This window comes from Perna viridis, chromosome 13 (assembly GCF_037379345.1).
Source record: "Perna viridis isolate PV_CMFRI_1.1 ecotype Kerala chromosome 13, ASM3737934v1, whole genome shotgun sequence".
Taxonomy (NCBI): Eukaryota; Metazoa; Mollusca; class Bivalvia; order Mytilida; family Mytilidae; genus Perna; species Perna viridis.
Window position 1 is genome coordinate 12,073,886 of NC_142457.1, and position 10,083 is coordinate 12,083,968.

Below are 10,083 nucleotides of genomic sequence, written 5' to 3' on the forward strand. Positions count from 1 at the left end.
AAAATATCTCATTTTCAATAATTTGGTCTGCATGATATATATGTATCACAGCCATCAACATAATAATGATATACACCATTTTAACATTTTCTTAGAATAATTTTAGACTAATAGGTATATTAAAAGTATTCGCACACATAAACTGTTCAAACATATGTCATTTTTAAGACTTTTGCAAAAGTTTATGTGTGTCGCAACCACCAACCGGATACTAATCTTGCCAGTTTTGATATTTTTTAACAATAATTTGTTACCATTATTGAAATTAAAATTTCTTACAATCTGAAGAAATATGTCATTTTTGAAAAAAATTGACTGAAATTAATGTGTAAGAGTAATCAAGGGAACCAATGTTATAGCGGTAATCAAAAGAATGTCAAAGCCACACACATGATACTTTTTTTGACAATTTTAACATTTTAAGCAATGATATAAAACCATGAAGGATATTTTGAGTGTTCACATTCATTTGATTTGCAAAAAAAAATAACTCATTGTCAACAATTTGGTATGAAATATATGTATCACAGCTATCAACATAATGATATAGACCATTTTAACATGTTTTACAATATTTTTTTTATTAATAGGTATATTAAAAGTGTTTGCACACATACACTTTGCAATAATATGTCATTTTGAAGATTTTTGAATGAAATATGAGTGTCGCAACCACCACCCGGATAGTAGTATTGCCAGTTTAAATATTTTTAACAATAACTTTGGGACCATTATTGAAATTGAAATTGTTCGCACCCTTATAATCTGAAGAAATATGTCATTTTAGAGAAATTTGATTGAAATTAATGTGTCAAAGGAGTGCGATCATGCAAAAATCCATCAATCTTTGTCGCTTATTGTGTCAAAGAACAATGTAAAAAAAAAAAACACGAGTTCGAAATACAACAGTACAAGTCTTCCATTATTATTAACGATTTGACACATTAGCATCCACACCACATCATAAGGGCCGAATCTTTACTTTTGTATGAATTCAATAATTGTGGATAAAATGGTAGCAATAAATAAAAAATAATAGTATGTACAGTAATAGAAGTATTGATTGCACAATTGTTGAAACATTTGAGTGTGAAATAAAATGTCAAATATCCTATTATTGCAAACAAAATGAAATTTCCACCCACAGTAGAACACACATGTGATCAATCGATGAAATTAAATCGAAAAAGAAATTATTTCTCTTCTTTTTTCAAGTTTGTTTGTTTGAGAGGCAGTGGATACGTCTGATGATATGATCATCACATATTGCTATAAAATGCGAACAAAAATTGAGTTTCCAAACTAATAAATGTAAGTAACTGATAATATGAATATCAGAATATATTCATTTTCAAAATATCAGTGCTAACAAAAATACATTTACTCCATAGGTTATGGTTTGATAATCCTGTATAAATCCCCAATTTTATTTTCGCATGATCGCACTCCTTGCATTCAGAGTCAGTTAAACGATAATAAATTTTTCCTTAGTAATTGAATCTGAAACCGATGACGAGAGGATATTACTTGTATATGTACAGCATATTTGTGATTTTTTTAATTAATTTTTGTATTTGTACATTTTTATATTATTATTATTATTATTGTTATTATCACATTCATTTTATACCTTTTATTCTATGCATGGTTGTCATTATCAATTTACTAGCGTGATAAAGTTTTTTTTTTATTTGATTTAACACAAAAAATTGAGACAAATGGTTTTATGAGGTCCATTAAAGAATATTGTGGAATTTGTGTGTGTGTGTGTGTGTGTGTGTGTGTGTGTGTGTGTGTGTGTGTGTGTGTGAAGTTTATCAATCTTTGTCGCTTATTGGCAACTTGTATCTCCCGCTTTTTAGCAGTTAGTACAGGCGTTACTGGAGAGATCTATACATATATGTGTTTTGTCATGTATAATAATGAAGGACTAGTAGCAAGCGTAATTAGAATTGTAAATATATTATTAAGAAGCAACTTAAAATTCCTAAATTCAAGTAAGAGCAATATACACGATATAGCTTTTGAAGGCCGTGTATCTTAATTTTAACTTATAACAAAACATAAAAAATATAAAAAAATATATTTTTATTTTTATTTTGCATCATTCTACCCAAATTAGAGATGCACACTTGATATGCTCTCTTTCCAAATCATAGTAGCATGTTTATGTTCACCAGGTACCAGGTTCCAAACTAAGCCACAAATATTTTTGTATAGAAAGAGTAATCAAAGGAACCACGATCCAGCGGAAATAACAAGAATGTTATACAAGGACAAAGACCAGACAGAGAAGACAGACACACAACAAAGATAATAAAATAACCAAAATTATACGTACAAAGCAACAAAAGGAAATGAACAACTCGGACCCCATTAAAAACTATTGACAAGGTGCACCGGTGGGGTAAGCGTCGTCTGCTTTTCTAGAAATCCCTCGAAATAATAACCAGATTATGCAATGTTTTTTTTATTCAACTACCCTTTGCTTTACGTTGGAACGGCTGCGTATCCGTAGGGACATGGCTTTCCTTCACCACCTTTAAGAACTGCCATTTGGTTACATTTTGTCATCTGGATAATTTCACACCTCTCATCTACATGTACAATCACCTGCCCGTTTCTGAAAGTGTAGAAATACATTTTGAAGATTTGTTTTTTCTCGTAGTCCTTATTTGATCTTCAGTTTTCATTGGGTAAACTAGTGTTTTGCACACCTTAATGTACTATTTTTTTACGTGCCTGTATAATACTTTTGTTTAACTCTTAAATTTAAAATAGAATATCTTGAAACCAAAATCGAAATGCATTCATCATTCGTCATTTGTGCCTTATTAAGGTCAATGTGCAGCCAAGTCAAAAATAATACCAATCATAGAAGCTACTGGATGTACTCGACTCCTTCATGGCAAAATGTAGTTGTCAAATAAGGTCAAGCTGTCTTCCCGGTAGGTATTCAGAAATATACCTAGACACGATGTATTATATAAGATGTAAAATTACTTACCCACAACAACCGATGTTTCCGTTTGAACATTGACAATCTTGGCAATCATCATTTTGAAACGATTGCCCTTCTGCAATTTGCACTCCGTTGTATACACAACCTTTAAAACAATTATTCTAAACGAAAATACTGACTGAAAATTTGAAACTCTTCAGCATTGTTCTTCAGTGGAAATTTTCATATTCAAAGCATTCATTGTACAAAAAATAAAGGAAATGCATGATTTTGACTTGTCGCATATTGCAAGAAATATGATTTTGGAGACAAAGAAATACTGAGAAAAGTTTTTTTTACTTGTTTTATATATGTACATGCATTTATATATTTCATTTATTATTTGTTATTCTTTTGTTCTTAAAATGCTTCTCTGTCGTTGCACCCTGAAGTATTAATTTAATTTCATGAATTAAGCTGCCTACAAATTCTAATAGGTCGTTCTTATGAAAAAAGGTCAATTTATTCGTAGCCGTTCAGAGCAAAGCAAAATTAAGCAAACATCGGAAAGCATCTTCAATACAGTTTTTAAAATGCAATTAACTATAATGACTTTTTTTTAGTATTTTGCAATTCATATATAAAAAAAAATATTCTCATATGTTAATTGATAATTTTCATATTTTATGAACAGTGGATTAACCCTCTAACAGTTACCTAATAGAATATTGAATATGTAAAAAAGGATTTTATGTCCATTTGCCCAAAAAACTAAAATAACGATAAACACCGTTTTTTTTTTTTTTTTAGTTTTTTTTATTTTGTCAAAAGAATATTTTTTTAGATTACCCCTCGTACAGTTGCTAAATAAATACCGTAAACGTATTCATTTTTGCGGATTCTGTCAAGTAAACATATTCGCGGGTATCAATATTCGCGTTTTCAAAAAAAATGTTTCGCGTTAAAAATAGTATATTCAATTTCGTTGATACTCTTTTTCGCGGTTTTCTTTTCAACGCCAAAAAAGCAAAAATTAGAATACCGCAAAAATTTATACGTTTACAGTACTGAACATGTGACAAAATGTGTCAAGTTGTACAAAATCTAACATTGACTTTTTTTTTACCATATTTCGTCAAAAGATTTACTTATTGTAACAGAGACCGGCTAGAGATAGAATTACCTTTAGACAACACACAGCCTGTGTCAACGTCAGACGTCACAGCAAGGAAGACAGTAAGTGGAAGAAGCACTCTTAAAGTTGTCATTCTTTTAAAATCAAGTTACTCTTCAAGATAATGCCACGACTTCAACTGCAAAACTAACGTTTATTTTCCACAGTCGTACTTTTATATCCAAATTATTATTATATTATATACCAAATTATGATTTAAGTGATTATGTCCATATTTTCCGTCGTTATCTAAAGATCAAATGAGGATCATCCAATTTTAATGTTTATTTAATTTTCATCTCGTGTCAGTTACGAGCGAGAGATTCAATTCATTGTCATTCCATTTTATATGAACCTTATTTATTCCGCGCCCATTGTAATTCAAGACAATACATTTGCATTTATAAGTTGTATTTGAAAGCCTAGGCGTACGTATTTGCAAGAATATGGCAAAATGTGTTTACAGTTGTTATATACCTTTTGGTAATCTCTGAAAGTATTTACTATTTTGTATTTGAGGTATTCGCTGGTGCCTTTTTTGAGTAACACCATATCCGTAAATTTTGATGTGGAATCTGTAACTGCCAACGTTTTAAGCCAATAGTATCTAACCCTTTTACAGTAAATGCATTATAAACTTAATATTATCAAAAGGATTTCAAAACAATTCAACTACAAATATAACATGTTGTATATGCTTATAGTCTTTGAAAATAATAATAGACCTAGATTTTGTGAAGAATTTTCTTTATATGATAAACTTTTTCCTAAAATATATTTTAATGAACCCTGTTGGAATTAGTTATATATAAATACATTGTAACTGTCCATATGCGACATAAAATAAAATTTAAGCAGAGCTAGTATTCTCTTTATCATTGACCTGTACATCGTAGCTGTGAAAATTACTGAGTATGTAAGTTTCTGACTGGACTTTATTTTGTTTTGTAGATGTATAGTAACCGATCAAATATATGTCCAGTTACGATTTCTATCACATTTCGTATTTCATTTGATATAAGATTATTTTGTAAAAGCTTGGTTCTACTCTGTTTTTGATAACTGCTTGTGAAGTAACTGGTTATGATGTTCACACTAGGTCCTCAGATTTCCAAAACATGAAAAGTAACAAAAATTCATCATAAAAAAACAATGAAAAAATATTATTTTCTTTACATGAATCTTTTTCTTGATAGTGCAGTGTTAATTCCTCAAACCTTTTATTGCCATGATTGATTGATTGATTATGATTATTGATTGATTGACATTGTTTAAGAGCAAATCGAAACAAAAATTTACGGTAAAATCGTTATTTCAAAGGGAAACATATGTATTTTTGTAATGCCGCTTTAACAATTTGCACATGACAGGTCGAATGTCTCCTGCATATCTAAGTTTAACACCCGAATAGCCTACTGTCAAAGTACTTATTTTCGTGGGGTACACATTTTCATGTGTTAGCCAGATCAAGAAATTTGGTTCCAACAAAAAAGAGATTCCCACTGATGTGTATACTGAAAACCTCAAAACCACGAATTCAAGAACCCACAAACTTGTATATCTTCCCTAATCCACGAGAATTGATATCCACAAATTAAAGTACTTTCACGGTATATCGAGTTAAAACCACGATCTTGACCTATCTTAGTAATGACAATGGTCAGCAAGTACTTTTTTATGGAAATATGTTAGTATAACAACAATAGAACAGTGGCTCTTGCAGTATTTTGCTTCTTTAATTAATTCGTCCGAAAACTGAAAGCGTAGTTAGTCATGACAACAAACGCACATGTCGTTGTCTTTGGTTTGTATATTCAACAACATATGAAAAGCACCACATACTTTAGTATCTCTAGGATGTAAAATTTAAATTACATATTTGATTTAAATAGTTATAGAAATAAAATGTAATATTGACATTTGTCAGCGGAATCTATTGTAAATAAGGCCTGCAAAAATGCAAATTTTGCATATTTTCTGTTTTGATTTTTTTTTTAAACTGAATATTTTAACTCAACCATTTTAGAAATAATGAAGCTGTTTTAACAAAATATTATGGAACATGTATCCTTAAACCAGGAAATTACATAAACTAAGAACTTTAGATAATTAGTCTATGAATAAAATCCTGACTTGCTACAACAGTCGCCACCCTATCTCATATTTCTTGCGTGTGTAGTGGATAAATAAGGGCAACGACAAAATTACCGGACACTAATGCGTTTCATAATCAAGCCAAGTCGAACATAAATGTGGCAAAACAGATATTACACCACTGGAGCAGCTGTATTGCAATGGTCTAGACTTGGTACAGGCACTTCAAACGAAATGTTTGGTTATATCTAGGTTTTACAGCGCGCTTAACTCCCACTTTCATTACAGTGCCGTGAATACAATAATAAAGTATGTGTTATGATCAGACCGGGGCGCACCCACAACCTCACAAACAGTAAAGGAGAACCCCAAACACCGCAATAGACCGCAAATAAAAATGAGAAATAGAGATTTGATTTATATGGTTATTAATTAGATTCTCTGCATCATTTTCCAATGTAACATGCTCTAATTTGGAACAGCTCCAAAACCGTACGGACACCGAACGTTACTTTTCCATCTGAGCACAGCCTCTTGGACACATCTTGACTTCCTTTTCTTTCTGCACTTTTTATCAATTGTCGTAATAATTTGGCCGTACCTAAAAGAGTATCAAATAATATTTTCACATGATTTACTTGACGAAATAGAGGAAAACCCTATATACACTGAACCTTGAATAATCTTAAAACATGCTACATTGTAAAGGTTCCCTTATAACATCTGTAATTTTTTTTTTTATTTTTTATTTATTTTTTTTTTTTTTTTGTAACTAAGATTTCACATATTAAATAGTCACATATTAATGGTAAACAAATTTATACTTTAATATTGTATGAAATCAATTATCAATAACAACAAATCAGTATTAATTACAAATGAACCGATAGTATATACGAATTAGGAATGAAACATTGCAAATTGCGAAATGACGACGGGGAATGGGAAGAGTGAGAATTTTACCCCATAGAAAAGTTATAAGCTGAATGTGTATTTATGCTACACTTACTCACAACAACTAAGGTTACCGAGAACATCTGCACCTCCTACAGTAATTAACGTCAACGGATTGTCCAGGCTGTACTACTTGACCATATATTACACAACCTTTTAATAAATCCTCTTATAAGTGTTGGGAAGTTCTGAAAATACGACAACTTCGCGTGAATGTATTATCGCAATTGTCTAATATTTTACCCAGAGGCTATTTTTTCTGAATTGAATTACACATAAATCCTAGTACTTATTTTTATTTAACAAAATCATATTAAACTACAGAATGTATTATTACATAACAATTAAACACACTTATACACATGATAAAAAAATTTAAAGATTTTAAGTAACTGTCTTTGTAAGAATTATACAAAATCAGAAAAATATGATACACCCCAAAAAAGGCTACATATTTTTATTTTTGTAATTAAGTTTTTTTATGGGTCTATACTATGAAATGTGTATTAAATCATTCAAATATGCCTGCTCTTAGGAGATAATCAATATTAAAAATCCAATAGATTCTATTGTATTTGAGTGTCATTTACAGAGATATCTCCCTTCATTTTGAATTCTACAGTGTATTATATACAATTTGTATTTCCTATGAGTACGGGTTATATGAAAAACCAAATGTTAATTTCTGTTTACTAAAGCATTTTAAACAAAATGTCAAAAATAAAAATATGAAGGCTTTCCAACCATGTATCACATTTTGCATGATTCTTAGCTGGAATGCTACTTAAGCAGAAAATGATGTAAAATGGAATATATCAAAACATTTTTTATCGTGACGTCATGACAGAATATTTTTCTAAGCGTGATCATTATTGTATCTTTCATCGGGTCTAGAAAATCAACCACGAATTCAATGTTTACCTTCCAGGACTTTACGTGTATGATAGCCAACTGCTCCCAGATAACGATTCCGTCTGATATCTTTTGTAAATATTTTTTCATGTTGACAGACATTCTTAATATGTTTGTAAATGAGAATCTATTGTAATTGTAAAACCGAAAAAAAAACATTTTAATCACAATCCAAAAACAAATCATCGGTTCACTATTAAACTCAAACTTTTGAATATAGTGTCGATGTCTTCACGATCACATCCCTCGCTTGACAGAGTGACAGTGTGTTGTGCTGTTTTAGAAATGACCCCTTTTTTGTCCTTCAGTTTACAAAACAAAATATTTTCAAATAAATCAAAACCTGGAAATAAACTAAAAGTAGGTACCGCGCAAGCCGTAACAGCCTCCTTCAACATAAACAACCGCAAGTAACAAAACAATGGCAGAAACTACCAAATACATCGCACTGTGCATATTCCAAAACGGTATTCAGCTTGCTAGTAAATTTTTTCCTGAAATTGGCGATATTTACAAGTTGTTCTGCATTTATAAGTATTTATCTGTTATTTGCAATTATCATAATTATATGATTTTTATGTATATATTGAAAAAATTAGTTCTGATGAAAAATCAACATTTTTTTGTTAAGTTTACACAGAAATTAATTCTGATTTGATAAATTGCACTTGTACAAGAAGACTGAATAAGTAAGGAATACCAAGGAATCTATTATAAGGTTACTGTTTGATCAATTTTGATGAATCGCCCGGATGTGCATGCGGTGTCCATTTTGTTTTTGGAGAATAAATAGCAGTTGAGAGAGCGTAATCAAAGGAGCCAAGATTTTAGATTCTAGCCGAAAAGAATGTTATCCAGACACAAAGACCAGACATGGAAAACAGACAAACAAAGTAAATGAGCAACTCCACTAAAAACTTGGACCATACACCATGTCTACTGGTAAAGTAAACTTCCTCGCTGCATTTTTTTTTTTTTAGAAAACTCGCTCATCAACAGGCAAGTCCATGGTAGACGAAAAAGCAAAGGAAAACAAAATAAGTTTTTTATGGTGTAAACCGATACACCGTAACGAGCTCATGTGAGAAGTCACTAAATTAAACCATAAACAATATTAAAAAGATCCCAAAGTAAGAGCTTCACGAACCGTATCATGTTGAACCCTGTCCACTCGGACCAAGTGCGGATGCTAATATTTTTTTCTAAAACGTAGACATAGGAAAATAGGAAAAAAGTGATCATTATGGACACAACAACTGATTTGGAAACACTATTGCACAAAATTTGAAATTCACGAAACGGTTATATTCAAAGGCCTTTGTCATCGATCCTATGAACTTAAACATTAAAAAAATCGAAAACCGTAAACGATATTTCATATTTAATTAAACAAAGCGCGCAGGAATTACATTAGATTTTTTTTTAATCGGAACAAAATTTAAAAATATTTTTTAGGCGTAACCTCTTATTGCCCCTTATAACCTGTAAACTTGTATAACTGAAAATTCTCATTAACAAACACAAGCAGCGATGTTCATGAGGACTAATTCGTACCCATTATAATTTCAAATGTTTAAAGATTAAAAAAACTTCCGAAACTTTCACATTGATATCTGAATAAATAAAATCTGATTAACAATTAAAAAATATCTATCAATTTATTGAAAACACCTTTCAGCTCGTTACTTTTAAAGGAATGGGATAAAAGAAGTTTCAAAATCGAATCAGTTTAACCCAAGTTATAGTAAAACTAATGTAAGTTAACGGACGTCAAACAGGGGAGTGACGTAAAAGTGTTGCCACTTTACGACTGAAAAACATGCGATCGTATAGGAAAAACAGTTTTGACAAAAAAGAAAAATACAGAAATATGGAACTGTCGTATAGATATTGTATGTGATGCGTGATTCGATGTATATATTAAAATACTAATTAAATGATTTTGTTAAGACCCAATGTCAAATGCTTTAAATTAACATGATGTAACTTAGGTGGTTTGTTCATTTTT

The 10,083-nt window shown here is 30.6% G+C and overlaps 1 protein-coding gene across 1 annotated transcript; it reads right to left on the minus strand.

Annotated features, from left to right (window-relative positions):
- Positions 1–2,470: 2,470 nt before the first annotated feature.
- LOC148599604 (uncharacterized) lies at positions 2,471–4,258 on the minus strand. Its single transcript, XM_088559635.1, has 3 exons — positions 4,125–4,258; positions 3,008–3,107; positions 2,471–2,623 (listed from the first exon to the last, which is right to left on the minus strand). Exons 1-3 carry the CDS (start codon positions 4,207–4,209, stop codon positions 2,491–2,493), a joined length of 318 nt encoding a protein of 105 aa, XP_088415761.1. The 5' UTR covers positions 4,210–4,258; the 3' UTR covers positions 2,471–2,490.
- Positions 4,259–10,083: the final 5,825 nt, after the last annotated feature.

What these genes read in the sequence shown, in the direction of transcription:
- LOC148599604 (XM_088559635.1), bottom strand. Translation starts at nt 4,209, where the DNA reads ATGACAACTTTAAGAGTGCTTCTTCCACTTACTGTCTTCCTTGCTGTG. An exon ending in AGGCTGTGTGTTGTCTAAAG is followed by an intron (nt 3,108 to 4,124) that starts GTAATTCTATCT and finishes ATTGTTTTAAAG; the next exon opens with GTTGTGTATACAACGGAGTG. An exon ending in GGAAACATCGGTTGTTGTGG is followed by an intron (nt 2,624 to 3,007) that starts GTAAGTAATTTT and finishes CTACACTTTCAG; the next exon opens with AAACGGGCAGGTGATTGTAC.